Genomic DNA, 18,699 nt, shown 5'->3' on the forward strand with positions numbered 1-18,699 from the left:
CAAACAAACAAACAAACAAACAAACAAACAAATACATACACACATACATATATATATTCTATATATTTCTAATTCATTTCCACCTTTTGAAAGATATTTTATTAATTGGTGATCCAGCTGTTGATCCAAACAACAAGTAAGAGAGGCCAAGAGAGCAACTTCCTTTTCAAATTATGAAGCCATGTACATCATCAATCAGTACATTTACGATTTGTTCATACTCAAAAATGAGACAAGAGAATGATTATCTTCTTTAACTTTGTATTGTTGAAGCCATTCATTTTCTTGTCTCTTTTTTTGGCAAACGAATCCAGATTCTCTGGGTATCTGACTTTTTCCTTTCGTTGTTGTTTCATCTTGTAATCTCTCAGCGTTGTTGATAATCCAATAGGGTATTTTACTCAGTTGTAAAACAATCCTATCTCTTGAGTAAATTATAATTATATTATTATCTATATATATATATATGTATAGAGTTACAAACATAAAAATAATGAATGGAAGGGATCACACCAACCAAATTAAATTTTCCTAGTACCACCAACCTATACAAAGATATCTCTTTCATTCTTTTTCGAAATTGAACAAAAGATATTTTAGATGATGTTCTTTTTGACTTTGGTATCTTAATCTTTACCAAACGACTTTCAAATGATAAAGTAGCGTATCTCTTAACTTACTGTATTTGTTTGTTCTAAACAAAATACTATTCTATATTCTATATTCTATATCTATCTATATTATTCTATTATTAATGGCTATAACATTTAAAAGTATATTTAAAGTTTATTATATTAGACAAACTATTTTCAAACAAGTTGAAGAGATACACAAGATTGAAAATGGTAAAACTAGAGAATTATCATTAAAAGGAAGAGATATAATTGATCTACCTTTACTTGGTATGATCACTCTTTATGCAATGCCATGGTGTTTTGTTAAACATTATCTGCCGGCTAGAGAGACACTATTGGTTGAAAGAAGGAATCGTATTATTTCAGATTATTGTGCTCATCAAAATGCAACGTTGGATACACTCCAACATCTATTGGAATGGTCACCAGACTTTGATGCATCGGGGGCAGGTGGTCTAATTGCATCGACAACAAAGTATGGAAAGTTTGATATTGTAAAGTACCTTTTAGAGAAATACGACAACTTGGATATGAAATTTGCAAAGGATACAGCTGCTAAACTCGGACATGTATCAATCATGGAATTACTCGATTCCTATCCAAATACAGGTGAATACCAAGATAATTCTTTAGAAGGGGCTGCTAAAAATGGACATTTAGATTCGGTTGTTTATTTACACAAGATGGGTCATCCAACAAACTCAAAAGCTCTCTTTCTTGCCGCTCAACATGGTCATCTTGAAGTTGTCAAGGTATGTAAACAATAACATACAATGATACAAAATATATATATATATTGACTTTAAAAGTTCATTCAAAATTAGTTTATTCATTTTAATCATAAAGAAACTATCTTTAGGGTAAATCCAATGGATCAAGCCGCTGAAAAAGGGTATCTTGAAATTGTTGAAGTATGTTTGTTTGTTTATAAACACAATTTTCTTAGAGAAAAATACTTATTGATTTAATATTGTATAGTTTTTACATAATCATCATAAAAAGGGATGTACTCCACGGGCAATGGATCTAGCTGCATGGTTTGGCCATTTTGAAGTAGTCAAGGTATGTTTAAAATATATTTTTAATATTAATTAATCACATCCATATCATATATCTAACCAACAAATCTATTTCTATTTTTTTTGTAGTTTTTACATTATAATAGAACTGAAGGATGCTCGACTCAAGCAATGAATAGAGCCACCACATTGGAAATCCTTCAATTTCTTCATGAAAATCGTACAGAGGGGTGCTCGCATGCTGCTATGGATCGTGCTGCCATGTATGGGGATTTTGAAATGGTTAAATTCCTTCATTTTAATAGAACCGAGGGTTGTAGTACTGATGCCATGAATTTAGCAGCAAAAAAAGGTTATTTGGAGATTGTAAAAGTTGGTATCATAATATAATAATTATCTTTTCTCTCTTCTTTCTAACACCCTATCTATCTCTAGTTTTTACATTTAAATAGAACAGAAAAATGGTCAGACCATATTTTAGACAATGCAATTCAAAGTGAAGATCTAGAGTTGGTAGAATATATTTATGAAAACTTTGATGATGATTGTATAAATGGAATTACAGCAGAAGGAGTTGAATATGCTGCTATGAACGGGTCTTTGGATATAATCGAATTTTTACATCAAGAATATCCAACCGCTGATATTTGGACCCCTAAAGCCATCGATTGTGCGGCAAAAAAGGGCCACCTGGACATTGTAGAGGTAAATTAAAATACACACCAGCCAACTATTTATTTTCTATTTATTATTTACTTATATTACTTTATCTATTCCTATATTTTAGTTTTTACATGATAATAGAAGTGAAGGAAGTACATCCAATGCTTTAGATAAAGCTGCCGAGAATGGATTTTTGGAAATAGTAGAATTTCTTCACAAGAATCAAAGCGGTGGATGCACAATTTCTGCGATGGATATGGCAGCAAGTAATAGTCATTTGGATATAGTAAAGGTATACAATATGAATGAACAAATACATGGAATATTTATTAATTTATTTATTTATTTATTTATTTTTAGTTTTTACATTATAATCGTACAGAGGGATGCTCGACCATTGCGATGGATGGTGCAGTTCGAAAATGTGATCTACCAACAATTGAATTCCTTCACAAGAATCGTACAGAAGGCTGTACCTCCCTCGCTCTTTACACATATGGAGGTAAATCCAGACACACTGAAATCATTGAAGTCTTTCAATATCTTTTCAAGCACAACTTGCTAGATAAAGAAATCATTGCTGCAGACCCAAGAATTAAAAGCTTTCATCGTTATAATTATGAAGTTTTACATGCAATTAATAATTAAATAAATAGAAATATTTAAATATTTATTTAATTACTTATCGATTTTCCAAACTTTACAATATAATTTGAATCAATTTTTTTAAAAATCATAAATGATGGATTGTATAATAATCCATGATTTGATTCTACTCGATGTTGTCTGATGATACCACCAGTAAAACTATGTTTTTCAGTTATCATCACATACTTGTTATCCATTTCCAAACGTTTAATATGAAATTCAAATCTTGTATTTTGTTCTTTTGATACTACAAGTACCTTTACATTGGAAGAATTGATTATTTGATCAATTTGAATCATGAAATCTTCATTTTGATTTGTTGTTGTTGGAATATCAACTGATAAAATATTGATATTTGATGGAAGAATGAAATGGTTTGGATCAGAATTATTAATATTATTATTGTTGAATATTTTTGTTGATGGAAGAGAATAAATTTGATTGTCTAAACGACTAGACATCATTTGACAAGTCAACTTTGTAATTGATGTTGGAATATAGAGTATTAATGATCGATCATAATCTGCATAATATTTGTATTCCAATGAATCTAGTGTAGTTGGGTAATGGGGAGGATTGATACCAAAATCTGGAAACCCTAAATGAATCTTTAACTTGACAAGATGTCTAGGTAATCCAAGAGGAATGGAAGGGTCGTGAACAAATATACAAAGGTCAGTGATAGAGTCTTTAAAGTACTCCTTTGGGTCAACATGTCCAATATGTTTTGTAAAATGTAGTTTTTCAATGGTACCATTGGGAATACAACTGATTGGTATATTTGAAATATTACCTCTTCCAAGAACCAATTCTCTTAGAGACAATGGAAAATAATTGTCTGGTAAACGATAATCACAATTTAAAATCTTTAAATGTGTAATGTTGTTGGGAAGAGGAACCAAAGTATCTGCTCCATCCATGTCCAATGAAAAGGTTGTGATTCCAAAATAATCCAAATTGGGTGGAAATGTAATGCTCCTACAGTCTTGTGGATTAAAATCCAAAGTAAGTTGTAAATATTTCAACAAACCGGTACTATTGGGAAACAAGATTTTGTTCATTTCTATTTTTTGAAGAATGTCAGAGATGATTGACAATTTGGTGAGACTAGAGTGATGATGAAGATCCAATGTTGAAAAGTTGACATTTTGTTGGAACCTTAGATACAAAACTTGTAGTGTCAATGGAAATTGAATGTCACATGATAAAGGGAAAACATCTTTGGTAGTGATATATAATTCCGACAGTGATGGCCAAAAAGATGGAAATGTAGGAACAGTTGAAAGGTTTTCAATCTTTATAATTTTAATTCCAGTAAACAAGAAGAAAAATTCTTTGATATCATCTTGATATTCTTCAAGTTTTAATGTCTCTACCATTTCTGGACGACATTGTTTCTCCATGATTGATAAATCTTTTGGAAGAGATCCAATAACTTTTAATTTTCTTGTTGGTGGTATAATAAAATTGGTCAATTTTTCTTGTTGTTGGAGGAGTTTTTTTAAATCAATATTGATTGATTTAAATATTTGATTGGTGATCACATTATTATTACTATTATTATTAAAGTTGATTTTGTTTATAGGAATGATAAAAGACATTTTGTGATTAATCAATATTCCCCTTTTATAATTTAAAAAACAAAAGGGAATTGATTTTGAATGATTATTTCTAAAATGATAATAATAATCCTGGCATGTCATTAATAGACATACTATATCTTGATTATTATCAATGAAATGGATAATTCTAAAAAGAATTAGGTTTGGTAAACCTCCTCCTGGTTTTAAATTAATTAATTTTTCTGTCATTCCAAATATTACAATATTATTATTATATTATTACTTCATTAAACTTTAAATACATATGCTATGTATTTGTATTAATAAATGAAAAAAGGGGTTCCCATTCTAAAACAACCATATTTTTTGGGAATGATTTTACCACATGTTATACATGACATGTGTATTTGGGATCAGGTTCTCTCTGATTAAACCAACTTGTTTAAACACATATATATGACATTGTAAAGGTGACCTATAAATAAGTTTATATAGCATAGGAGACAGAGAGGAGAGAGAGAGATGATTGTGGTTGAAAGTCTAAAACGAAACCGATCGAACAAACCAACATGATAAATGTCGATTGGTTTACATGTTTTACAAATGTGGTGGGTAGAGATAGATATTAGATTTTAGATTAGATGTCTTTTCTAATCATAATAATAATAATATAATTATAAATTGTGTAAAACAAATAAATATGAAAAGAAAAAAAAATAATTAGAGCTCGCTACCTGTTCACATGATCTTCATTACTTTGTATTTTTTTTATTTTTTACAATCATTGTGGTATCAAATATAACAAAATGTCAAGATGATTATATAGTTGTTAAACTATCAAAAAGGAAGGGATATAGTCAAGATTACTTATAATAACCTCATCTTGGTATGATCACACAGTATTATGCAACAGGGTTACAAATCAAAAACAAAACCATTCACATACCATTTCCAGATTCCATCAATGATCGTGGGATGACCATATCAAACCCTATTTTGTATTTATTTTCATTGTTGTTGTGTTGTTTTTAATTAATACCATCTTCCAAAAGTACACCTACCCAGTATGTTTACACTGTGTACTAAAGTGATCAGATCATTTCTATGCTATAATTCAAAAAAAACAAAAGAGAAATGGTAATTATTTCTTTAGAGGATGAAAAAGAGATTAGAGAGTTTTGGATAGATGACAAGGTAGACTTGAAGATTTCTGGTAGTCTACCACATATGATACAGGCTTTAATAGTATCTTTCTCAAAAGACATCCAATTGGATCTTGTTTGTTGGAGATTCTTTGGTAATGTGTCGAAATGGTGTACAATCATGGACATACCACTCTCATTTCTAATTAGTGACGATGTCGCCAGAATATTAGATTATTGCATGTTGACCGTCAGTCATCTTGCCAAACGTTGTTGTCCACTTAAAACGATCACTCATATTACCATTTCACAAGACACTATCGAGTTCCTCTACCAACTGATCAGATACAAGTCTAATGAATCCGAGTACAACCAAATCAAACTAATGTCAACAGATTGTAAATGCGATAAAGATGATTGCAGTTATGAAGGGGAATATTCAATTCAAGAATTTGAAAGTCAAGATGAAAGAGAAGAAGAAGAAGAGGAAATACAAGATTCAAACCAAGAAGAAGAAGAACATCACAACTCAAGCCAGTATGATGAAGAAGAAGAAGAAGATGATGATGATGATGAGAGTCACAACTCAAACCAATATGAAAGAGAGTACCAAAGTCGTGGTCGTGACTCTAGCCAGTATGAAGATGAAAGGAAAGATGAAATGTCAATGCTAGAAAATATCAACAAGTATGAATTAGCAAAAAGGGTCTTGGAATCAATTCAATACATGGAATGTGTAGCAACAGGTGATTATGTGGATGATGGATATTTTCTCTATATTGCAAGTCATTTGCCAAACTTGCGATCATTCACCTTTGATCCAGACAATATCGAACGTTCTCTAGAAAAAAAGACATTGGCTTTCCTTTCTAGAGATACAGAATATCTCAAGAGGAATGACCAATATGAAGAAGAATATATAAATGGTATACCTGCTTCATTAGAAGAGATTTATTTATATCGAGATGCAAGCGATTTAGGTATTCAATGGATATTCAAAATTCTCAAATGTCACTCAAAGACTATTCGTAATTTCTCTTGTTATGTCCCAAGGGATTATGACAATGACTCATCCGAATCATTCTGGAAATCATTTATTTCGAGTATTCGATCACTCAATCTCCACCATGCCAAAGATATGGTTTACCAATTTGGCGACGGCCCTGAAAAATCATTAATCTATGATCATAATATTAAAGAACTTCTCAACACAACACGGAGTAAAATAATTTTTTCAATCCGTGTAAAAGGGTTCCAAAGAATATAATGTATTACTAAGTTTAATATCAATAGTTTTTATATATACCTATTTTAAAGTATAGATTACAAAAGAAACAGGATTCTTATCTATATATATATATATAAATAAGTGAATCGGGGATATAAATACATAAATCGTGTGAACAAATAACAAATCCAAAATAATAAATATGAAAAGAAATAAATAAGAAGAGATGGTCACCTGCACCTCTTCATCAACACTTTTTAATTTTTTGTATTTTTTTTTTTAATTATTATAATATGAACACACCAACTATTAAAAGTTTACTACAATCAGTGTATATTAGACAAGTTATCTTTTATTGGGTAGGAGAGGTATCAAATATAACAAAATGTCAAGACGATTATATTGTGGTTAAACCATTAAAAGGAAGAGATATAGTCAATATACCTCATCTTGGTATGATAACACAGTATGCAATGCCATGGAACTTTATCAAACATTATCTGCCACCCAATAACAAAGATAATAGTAGTAGTAGTAATATACTATTTGAAAGAAGAATGGATGCTATTACTGGTTACTGTGCACATCGTAATGCAACATTGAATATAATATAATAATACATCACTTCATCAGGAGTTCTAAAGTTATATATTTATAATTACATTTCAACCAGTCGGTCAGTCAGCTAGGTAGCTCTCTAGCTCTCTAGCTCTCTACCTCTCTCTTTCTGTTTTATTATTATTTTTAGGCGTTGTTAATGTTGGTATTAGAGTCTACCGATATTGTCACCACTACCGCTACACTACAACTAACTAACTCTACTCTATATCATATAAATGGCTCATTAAAACAAACACTGCTCCCTATATATATATATATATATATATATATATATATAAAATGAATGAGTGTTTATCACGACGATCACGATCATATACAACATATATTTATATTTAATCGTTGTTGTGTTCCTCATCCATCTTGTCATACACACCAACCACACACGATCAGATGAGTAAGAGAGCAAAAGTCAACTGATTGAAGAGTATGATCGATCATAGACCACACTATGATCAGAAGTGTAGGGGTTGGTTGATGCTATACAACACATGTGTTGTTTGTGCGCCTACCCCCCCTTTGTCGTCAGCCCACTCTCACTACAATTCAATCAAAATACAACGATCATTGTTGCTGTTGGAGATAATATGGAAATGAACAATCAAATCAGAATGCCAACCAAAACAAACAAACACAACCACTGTCTTGCAGTGCTCTCTCTCTAAACCCAACCAAACCACCAAAGAGGAAGAGGATTTCTTATTTCAAATTATTATCAGCAGCCTTCAGCAGTAGTACTCTACTATACTATAGTAGTGGAGCGCCATCATCATCATAATTATTCAAGCAACTATAATATCCATCATTATTTTTATCTCTAAAAAAAGAAAAGAAAAGAAAAGAAAAGATTTTGTATTAGAGAGAAAAAAAATAGATTAGGAAAACTTACTAAAACCCAAGGAAAGGAAGTTGTCCTTTTTCAAAATGAATGATATGATTCAATGGTCGTCATCATCATCAAATCATCGAAAATGGTGGCGATTCGATCAACGGATGATCTACACTATAGTTTGTCTTTTGTTGGCACTGCTGACAGTTTCATCATCATCAACATTGGATAATACAAAATATAATAATAATAATAGAAATAATAATAATAATAATAAGATTATATTTGATGATTCATTGTCATCTCAGTTTAATGATTTTAGTTGGGGTAAATATGAATTGGTTGATACACCTACCAATCGTGGATCGAAATCTATTGCCTTCCAATGTAATGATTTCCATACCCTCTATTTTACAAGCAAAAATCGATTTGATATTTCATTAGTATGTAGTAATCAAAAAATTGACTCCATCAAAGTCTGACAGTCATTTTAACAACTATCTATTATTTATTATTATTATTTATTTATTTTTTATTTATATTTAGTATTCAGGAATTTCATTTTATGTTTATCCATCGGATCAAAATAATATACCACATATAACTGTTCAATTGATTCCAGCTTATTTCTATGTTGGAGGAAATCATCGACTGTCAGAACACCAAGCCAGTTTAAAGCTTTTTTCAAAATCTAATCCTGCTCAATCATGTACAGGACTTTCAACTCTAACTCCAAATAATTGGACCAAAGTATGAATCAAACAAACACACATATATATATATATATTACTGTAGAATTAATATTTAATTTAAATTGATTTGTTTTTATTTATTTAGTCATTTATAGGAATACCAAATGATGGAAAAGAATATGATGGATTTAAAATAGCTTGTGATCAATCTCAAGGATATACAATATACATTGATGAGATACAATTTGAATCTTTGGAATACACTACCACCTCTTCAAATTCGGTCAAGACACAACAAGAAAAGATGGAGATTATTCATGCCAAGCAAAAACATCATCGTTCGATGATGAGACAACTGGTCAATGCGACGACACCACTACTTTTATCGGGGAAAATATATAGAGCTACAGAGTCTGAGGCGTGGGAGAGTTTGGGCGGACAGAACGGAGGCCACTCATTTTGGACCAACGACAAGGCGCTGTTTGGCGTCAACGCATGGAGCTTTGTCGATCAAAAGGGTGGACACTTGCACGTGTTGGAGAATGGCGACCTTGTGTTGACTGGCGAGATCTATCCCATCAATCGCGGCCACGATCTATTTGTCGGGTCGTCATGTAACACTTGGAAGGTGCGACTAGAGTTTAAACGCACCAGCAAAGTGCCGTCATCGCCAATGATGGAGTTGGATCCAGAGTCGTATGCAGAGATGGGTGGAGTAATCGATACTTCGTTGTGGACGTATTACGAGTTGGTCGGTGGCGAAAACTCCACGTGGACGGGCAGCAACTGTAACACGGGTAAAAGAATCCGGTTCCTTTCGACGCTGTTTGGCATGCCCCTTCAAATTGGGTGGGGTGCCAACGGAAAGAACTCGCGTTATGGGTTGTCGACAGTCCTCCAATTTGAAACACCCAATGATGGATTCCTACAAGAGTTTCCAATCGAGATTACTCTCAACCTAGACTCAAATGATTTATCAATTGAATCGGAGAAATCTTACTCTTTCTCGTCATCAACCCAAACACCAATCCCATCTCGTTCAAGTAAAAAAGTGTTTAGTTCATATATGCATTCTATTTACGACACGTATTGGCCAGTTACAGAGTTGGCACCTTCATTAGAACAATTTGGAGTGGCAGACCACCAAAAACACCCAAGGTTAAAGCATCATCGTCATCATGGTCAGCACTATGAATTGTCACAGCCAAAATGTATGATTCCACCAAAGTTTGCTTCGGCTGACAAGTGCTGTGCACCTCTAGTGTCGCCTGCGACGGCTGAACCTCTTTTGACACCTCGTCCATATCGCGTGTGTCCAGAGACACCTTCACCTACGACACCGTCGGCCAAGCTTGCTATTGGAGGTCACGTGTTTGTAGACTACAACAATAATGGTCGTTTTGATACTGCCGGCTTTGAACCAGGGTCTCCCTTGGTGTTGGTGTATCTTGTGGATGAGAATGGACACTATGTCTACGATGCCAATGGTAACTTTGTACGTCCCATCCTCACCAATCCAAGCGGTGAATATTGGTTTGACAATTTGATTCCTGGTCTCTACCGAATCATCCTCGCCGACATTCCAACGAACCACCATCTCACTGGTAAGGGTCCGTACGCCATCAACGATGCCACCAGAATATCAACTATCATCACTGTTGGATTTGACAAGACTGGGTTCATCCCCAACCCTCATACCGCCGTACTCCCAGTATTGGCTGATTTTGTACTTCCCAATATAGATTTCCCAATTTTGGAAAGAGCACCTCCTTCACCTCCAACAAGGTCACCTACTCCTACTCCAACTCCTACTCCAACTCCTACTCCAACTCCTACTCCAACTCCTACTCCAACTCCTACTCCAACTCCTACTCCTACTCCTACTCAAACTACTACATTGTCTCCAACAACAACAACTACTACTACAACTACAGGTTCACCAACTACCACGTCTACACCAACTCCAATCCCAACAACTACATCAACTCCAACACCAATCCCAACCACCTCTACTACATCTTCAACTTCAGGTACACCTAATCCATTATCACTTACCTCTACTACAACTACTTCAACTACATCGTCGTCAACAACAGGAACTATACCACCAATTCCAATGTATGGTGTTGGATTCCATGTTTACTTTGATTTAAATAGAAATGGAATACAAGATCCAGAGGAAAGAGGTGTTCCCAACAACTATCTTCGTCTTGTTACACCGAGTGGAGCTGTTGCCAAAGATTTCCAAGGCAATAATGTGGTACCTACTGCCACCGATCTCAACGGTGTATACTACTTTGATAATTTAGCCGAGGGATTCTATATGATACAGGTCGAGGTTTATGGACGTATGCAGATGGTACAGACACCAATCACAGACCCACCCAACAACCGAACCAAACCATTCTACCTCGGATCAAATAACCCCAACATGGTCCAAGTACCAGCTGGATATCCCATCAAGGCTACATCGGTCGATCCCACCATCAACATTGGTATCTACACTCTGCCAGTTGGTCTATCTGGTATTGTTTGGTTTGATGACAATCGTGATGGATCTTATCAAGACGGTGAACTCTTATTGACCGATGTTGAAGCTTCCATCTACATGGATGTTAGTACTCCCATCAACCGTGTATTACAACATCGTCATTCATCTTCCTATGATCAACTCTATTCGTTTATTAACTCGGTCTCTAAAAAAAGAGGTTCTACGTCGAAAAGGGTTGTTGGTGGTCCACAAAGTAAAATTGCTCAAGCCACCGCCGACAATACTCTTGGAAACACAATCAATGATGTGTTTAGTTTATTCGATATTCCAACCTCAACTGGATATAGTGAAGTTACTACTTTTACAAGTTTCACTGGATTAACTGAAAGTGGATTTACTGGGTTGACAGGGATGACAGGATTATCAGGAGATGATGGATCTGGTGATACACCTACATCAACAACTACATCAACAACATCAACACCTTTTTCACGATCATCAACTACTACAGGATTACCAGCAGGAACAGGATTCCCACCAACTACACCAGAATTGTATGAACAAGATGGTGTAAAGACACCATTACCAGATAGATCACCACATGCTCCACCTATATTGGCACCTGCCTATGATGTCAAAGGAAATGAATTGAAACCAGTTAAAACAAGTGCAGCTGGTGCCTTTGAATTTAGTCATTTACCAGACTATTCAGAGTATGTTGTTAGATTTACGTCGCCCAATGCCAACTGGACGATCACCAAGAATACGTTGTTTGGTATCAAGTCATGTCTGGCATTTTCAAGTGGTATCACACCGGCCATCAATATCGCTCAACACGGTGTCATTATTCCAAGCAAGGATCCGGAATATGACGGTGACTATATCGAGTTTCAAGAGACCAATTGTGGATACTACAAACCATACAGTTTCTCGGTCGGTGATCAGCTGTGGTATGACACAAATGGAGACGGTATGTTTTCATTGGGTGAAAGGACAGCACCTGGAATCAAAGCGACTCTGTTGACAATGGATAATCTGCCAGTCATTGATATTCACGGCAAGGAGATCAAACCGGTTATTTCAGGCGATAATGGAAAGTATATATTCAACTATGTGCCAAGTGGGACCTACCACATTGCATTTTCTGAAATACCTCCCAACCACTACTGGACCAAACCATTTGTAAAGGGTGGTGGTCTAAATGAATACTATAGTGTAGTGCTCCCATCCTCTGGATCAACTGCTGCCTTTGTACTTGACCCTCGGTCACCAGACGTTCGTACGTCGACTGGACTTGACGGTGTGCCTGATTTCTACATCAACGATATCGAAGATGCCGGTCTTGTCCCCGGCACTCCACCCCCACCTCCACCCGTGTATGCAGTTGGTCGATACGTATGGTACGACGAGAACCACAACCTTAAACGTGACCCAGGCGAGCCCGGTGTATTTGGCGCCGTCGTTGCTCTGCTCGACGAGTATGGCAACCCTGCCTTTGACCTGGTCGGTAATCCTGTCCAGGTATTCTCCACCAATGCCTCTGGATACTACATCTTTGACAATCTGGCCGCAAGCACCTACCAAATCCAATTCTCCAACCTACCCAAACGATACATGGTCGAGGAAGGTCAAAAAATCAACTTCCTCACCAACCGCATTGAAACGGTCGTCCTTGGCGAGAACCTACCCCTCATCACTGATCCAGCCAGCTACATCATGCCAGGTGACCAGAGTCTACCACTCAAAGCAAAGAAAGTCGATTCCACGGAGAATGTTGGTATTGTCCCAGTTGTTTTGATTGGATTTGGTGATGAAGTATTCTTTTATCGAGAGGATGGTGTACGTGTCGCAGTCAAGAATGTGACTGCCACTCTTACAGATTGGAAGGGTGCAGTGGTGTTTGACGTAGACAAGGCCAGTGCAGATGCCAAGGTCACCAATGTTCGTGGGCAATATAGATACGATAATTTGGCACCGGGTAGATACATCATGACTTGGAGTAACTACCCAGCTGGATTTGTCCCTGTCAACCCAGTATCTGGAACCACGTCATTTGACCTCTACCCAGGTGCATCTGGGGTACGTCTCACCACACCTCGAGACTTTGCACCCAAGTCACTCTATTTCAACCCAAATATTGATCTCGAGTTAAAACCACCTACCGTGTTTGCAATTGGATCGTTTGTATGGTTTGATGCCAACAAAAATGGTTTGTTTGACGACAATGAAAAGCCAGTACCCGATATCAAGGTGACTCTGTATGCTATATCTGATTCAGGCACGGATCTCATTTTGGCACGTGATATTACACACGAACCCATCCCCATCAAGTTTACCGATAGCAGGGGGGAGTATTATTTCGACGGTCTCCCACCCAATGGCTATGTTGTCAAGTTTGACATCGACCACGCCAACCCTCTACAGGCCAACTTGTCATTTACAAGACAGGGTGCACAAGGTGGCGTCAACTCGGATGCCAACTCGCTGGGTTACACACCGACCATCTATCTCTTCCCGTTGGCACCAGGTTTGGAAAAGTCACCGAGCTTTATCAGCGCGCATGCATGGAACCCACGTGTGGACGCTGGTTTGGTGCTGGGTCAAGCTCCGATCGAGTCGTATGCCGTGGGACACTTTGTATGGTACGATGCCAATGATGACGGTATCTATGATCCAAACGACGGTGACAGTCCACAAGCAGGAATTGGTGTGTTTTTGGTCGACGCTAGAAACGAGAGTCCGGCATCGACCATGAATGGTGTGCCCGTCAAGGAGATCATGACCGATGCCAATGGTCGATACATGTTTGATAATATCCCACAGGGTACATACTATGTCCAGTTCTTTAACGATTTTCCATTGATGTGGAGTGACAAGACCAAACCAAATACTGTGACGTTTAGAACACCCGACTTTACTCTGTCACCCACCACTACTCGTGGGTCTGCTCCCGAGGACAATGTGACGGCTGTCTATATCGACGACCAGCAAAATGGAGCACTCATCAACATCACCATGATGGCCATTGGAAATTATGTATGGTATGACACTAATAGCGACGGTATCGCCGACATGCTCACCGAACCACCTGCTGTAAACATCCTGCTCCTCATTATGTATGAATCAATCTTGTTTGCGTACGCCAAGACCGATGCCAATGGTATCTACTACTTTGACGGACTTCCACCTGGAACCTTTTCCATTCTACTCGGTGACAGTGGTGCACAGGCCGAGTCGACCATCCCCAACGCTGGCGACGGTACCAATGACAGTAAAATGATTAATGGCACCATCCCCCTTATTGCCCTCAACCCCTACGACACTCAAAACTATGTGCCGGTCGACCCCGCGATCGATGGTAACTTGGTGGCCAAGCTAGTCAACCGAAACGAAGACATTGGACTTGTCAAATACACAGTCTTTGCAGTTGGTACCTATGTATGGTTAGACGACAATAGAAACGGTATCAAAGACGATGGTGAAAAAAATCTCCCACCAGGTGTCGAAATTGAACTCTTTGTCTCTGACAATATGAGTAGAGTCATTAAACCAGCAGTTGACCTTCACAACAATGTAATCAAGGCTGTCACTGGAGAAGATGGGACATACTATATCGACAATTTAATGACTGGTGATTATATTGCCATTTTCTCAAATATCCCCAAAGACATGGTCTACACTAAAATGGGCTTTTCCAACAAGGCCGCTCAGAATGGGTACACTGCCAAGTTTACAGTCACCCTCGCAACGACCGTCCCAGTCAATGCAAGTATGCCCAAACTGACAGCGACGCGGTGCATGTGTGAGATCAATGCCGGTGTCATGACATACACGTTGATTCAACCAACTGCTATCTCTGGCTATGTCTACTTTGACCTCAACGATAATGGTGTAAAGGATTTGGGTGAACCGCCCGTTCCAGACACTACATTTGTTCAGTTGATCGATTCTAATGGTTCTCCAGCCATTGATTTCCTCGGTCGACCTTTTTTGGCCGTCGTCACAGATGCAAATGGTTACTATGTATTTGATAATGTTCAACCTGGTAAATACTCTATTTTGTTTACAGACACTCCGTCTGGTTACATCTTTAAATATCCAACTTCAATCAGTACACTAGAAGTATCTACACTGATTGCTGATATCTCTGAAAACAATACACTCATTCAACCAACCATCAAGGAAGATCAAGCACCCCTCTCTGTACTCATTCTGCGTCAACAAAATGCTGATGTTGTTAAACAACCAACATTTGCAGTTGGTAGTCAAGTCATTGTCGATCCACTTGGCACGGTACTCACGTATGATGGTAGTGGTGTCACTGTTACACTGACTGTACACGGTCAACCAGCACTCGATATTTTTGGCAAGGAAATCCCCTCGGTCGTCACCAATTCAACAGGATACTATTATTTTGACAATCTACCACAATCTGATGGGTATCGTGTTACCTTTGACAATTTGGATGATTCTTGGGTCTACAGTTTACTCAGATCCGCCAGTATCGACCAAGCACTCAGTCGAAACGTCACACTTGAAGCATTTGGTCTTGCCCCACAAATTGCCAATATTGAACCAACCAACAAAGACTTGTTCCCAGACATTCTCGCCGAAAAGATGAACAACAAACAAAATGTAGTCGTTTCTCCATTGATTCTTGGTATTGGAGACAAAACATTTGAAGATTTGTTGCGTCCAGCCGACGGTCTACAAACTCTATCTATTGCCAACATGAGAGGAGTAGAGGTGACATTGGGTGACAAGAACAAGCAGCCCGTCGCCGATGCCTATGGAAAGGTTGTAGACCCACAAATTACAGGTGATGTTGGAGACTATACATTCTTTGGATTGTTGCCAGGTACATACTATGTCCACTTTGACTTGCCCGATGGATATATATTTGTACCTTCAAGACAAAGTGGTTTGGTCATGCCAGGTACTAGTATCGACTCTGATGCCAATCCAGATGGTTGGAGTAATTTGGTTGACCTCGTCATCAACTTTGCCAGTATCGATACACGTTTTAAAGTTGCACCATCACTTGAAGACAAGGGAACGATTGCAATTGACTTTACCATTGATGCTGGGTATGTCCGTACATCTGCCACCGATGGTTTCATTACTGGTCATTCTTTTATCGATTATAATATGAATGGTATTAAAGACAAGACTGACAAGTATACCGGAGGTATTACAGTCACAATTTATGATGGACCTGTTCGTGTTGCATCACAGGTGACAGCAATAGACGGTACCTATCTATTTAATAATCTTGTAGTTGGAAACACATACCAAGTAGTCTTTACCGATGTACCAAATGGATACAACCCAACTATTGCAAGTGGTAGTGGTATGGTTGGATCAGACGTTCAATATCCAACCGCATCTGCATCGGAAATTAACTTTGGTATCGTTAATAATTTCGAGTATTGTCAGGATGACCCAGTCATTGGTATTTCTTGTTTTGTCTCTGATCCTGCCAACAACCCAATGACACAAGCTGCCGAGCCCGTCTTTGTCACCTTTCCCTACATTGCCAGAACCACACCTCAAGGCAACTTTTTCTTTAACGGTACACAGAGAATGGCTCGTTATGACGATATAAATACTATCTATGGTGTTGCATACGATCGACGTGACCAAGTTTGGTTCTTGACTCCATTCCAAAAATTCAGAACAAAGGTTAGATCGTCGGGAAGTATTTATCGTGTCGCTGGACCAGGCAACTTTACCGAATACATCAATATCAATCTTATCATCAAGGATGCCTATAATGTCAATGGTACCGATGGTTCAAACAAGTATGTCTATGAAAGTATGTTTGGAGATATTGATATTGCCGGAGACTATATCTACACGACCGTCCTCAACAAACGAAGTGTCCTCAAGATCCCACTCAGAACAACACCTACCCTTGCCAACATTGAAATCAAGTCTCCACCCAACCCATGCGTTAGAAGACGTGATTGGAATATCTTTGGTCTTGGTTATGACGGTGTTCACATGCATGTAGGTGGTATTTGTTCGGGTAAAACACGTCAAAACTTTACCGATCTCGAAGCCTATGTGTATCGTCTAGAAGACGATGGTTCATTTACCAATATTCTCACAATCAATATGTCCTATCCAAGAGGAACGATTCAATGTCAATTGTTTTACAACTTTACAACCAAGTCGTATTTCTGTCCTATTCCAGTCCCATCGGACGGTCAGTCGACTTGGAATCTGAACGCATCGGCAGTTTGGGAACCATGGCCATGGATTGAAAATATCAATGAAGTATTTGCTCCACATGGTGCTCTATCTGATATTGTCTTTATAGGCTACCAAGGAGACATGGTACTTGGTTTCAAAGATCGTGATGGTGATGCTGGTCTGGTCGTACCAGCAGGTGACCAGTTGTACGCGTGTAAAGATCCGAATACCGGTAAATATGTCTTGGAAAGCGGTGGCAATTGTGGCAACTTTATAGGTGCGCATAGGGGCGCCACGGGTGTACGAGGGTCTGCAGAAGGACCTGGAGGAGGAGAGTTTTTCGACGACAATTTCAGAGACACCTCCAACAAGTGGGTTCACGACGAGACTGCATTTGGAAACATGGTTCATCTGCCTGGATCCGGTGAGGTTGTGGGTAGTGCCTACGATCTCTATTCAGTGCAAGAAGGTGTTGTACATCATTACAGTACGACCACTGGTAAAAGAAACTATTCATTTAAACTGATCGATACCAATGCCATTTCCAATCAATTTGGCAAACTCAATTCTCTTGGAGACATGGACTTGAATTGTAATGAAGCACCCATTCAAGTAGGTGACTTGGTATGGGAGGATTTAGACCGAAACGGAGTACAATCTAGTACTGAACCGGGTGTACCCAACCTCACCATCTCCATCACCGACGACATGACCAAAGAAATATTCACCACCTCTACCAATGCCAAAGGATTCTACTCTTTTACTCAACTCAAAGCAGAAACCAGTTACACCATCCTCTTTACCATCCCTGGTGGTTACGTTGCCACCACTACTACTCCCACCGGAATTACTACATCTAAACCAAACTCTACCGGTTCCTTTACCTTTAGAACTGGTCTACCAGGAAAAGCAATCCCAAATATTGATTTTGGTATTCATAAAATTTAAAACTATCAATAATATATAAAACACATACC

General features: G+C 37.6%; 5 protein-coding genes across 5 annotated transcripts; 4 read left to right on the forward strand and 1 right to left on the reverse strand.

Annotated features, from left to right (window-relative positions):
* Positions 1-754: 754 nt before the first annotated feature.
* On the forward strand, positions 755-2,886 carry DFA_04102 (uncharacterized protein; the record flags this gene model as incomplete). The annotated part of the gene is made up of 8 exons (XM_004366455.1): positions 755-1,387; positions 1,460-1,546; positions 1,614-1,697; positions 1,784-2,020; positions 2,090-2,359; positions 2,442-2,609; positions 2,678-2,819; positions 2,870-2,886. 8 exons carry the CDS (start codon positions 755-757, stop codon positions 2,884-2,886), a joined length of 1,638 nt encoding a protein of 545 aa, XP_004366512.1.
* A 105-nt stretch (positions 2,887-2,991) lies between these two features.
* On the reverse strand, positions 2,992-4,566 carry DFA_04103 (uncharacterized protein; the record flags this gene model as incomplete). The annotated part of the gene is made up of 1 exon (XM_004366456.1): positions 2,992-4,566. The coding sequence occupies one exon, from the start codon at positions 4,564-4,566 to the stop codon at positions 2,992-2,994; it is 1,575 nt and encodes a 524-aa protein (XP_004366513.1).
* A 1,095-nt stretch (positions 4,567-5,661) lies between these two features.
* Positions 5,662-6,936, forward strand: DFA_04104 (uncharacterized protein; the record flags this gene model as incomplete). The annotated part of the gene is made up of 1 exon (XM_004366457.1): positions 5,662-6,936. The coding sequence occupies one exon, from the start codon at positions 5,662-5,664 to the stop codon at positions 6,934-6,936; it is 1,275 nt and encodes a 424-aa protein (XP_004366514.1).
* A 254-nt stretch (positions 6,937-7,190) lies between these two features.
* DFA_04105 (uncharacterized protein) lies at positions 7,191-7,511 on the forward strand (the record flags this gene model as incomplete). The annotated part of the gene is made up of 1 exon (XM_004366458.1): positions 7,191-7,511. One exon carries the CDS (start codon positions 7,191-7,193, stop codon positions 7,509-7,511), a length of 321 nt encoding a protein of 106 aa, XP_004366515.1.
* A 928-nt stretch (positions 7,512-8,439) lies between these two features.
* On the forward strand, positions 8,440-18,670 carry colB (colossin B; the record flags this gene model as incomplete). The annotated part of the gene is made up of 4 exons (XM_004366459.1): positions 8,440-8,787; positions 8,891-9,094; positions 9,182-12,497; positions 12,747-18,670. The coding sequence occupies 4 exons, from the start codon at positions 8,440-8,442 to the stop codon at positions 18,668-18,670; spliced, it is 9,792 nt and encodes a 3,263-aa protein (XP_004366516.1).
* Between the last annotated feature and the right edge of the window lie 29 nt (positions 18,671-18,699).

This window comes from Cavenderia fasciculata (genome assembly GCF_000203815.1).
Source record: "Cavenderia fasciculata unplaced genomic scaffold Scf_Dfasci-G-b-285a01.f1-5, whole genome shotgun sequence".
NCBI classification, from domain to species: domain Eukaryota; phylum Evosea; class Eumycetozoa; order Acytosteliales; family Cavenderiaceae; genus Cavenderia; species Cavenderia fasciculata.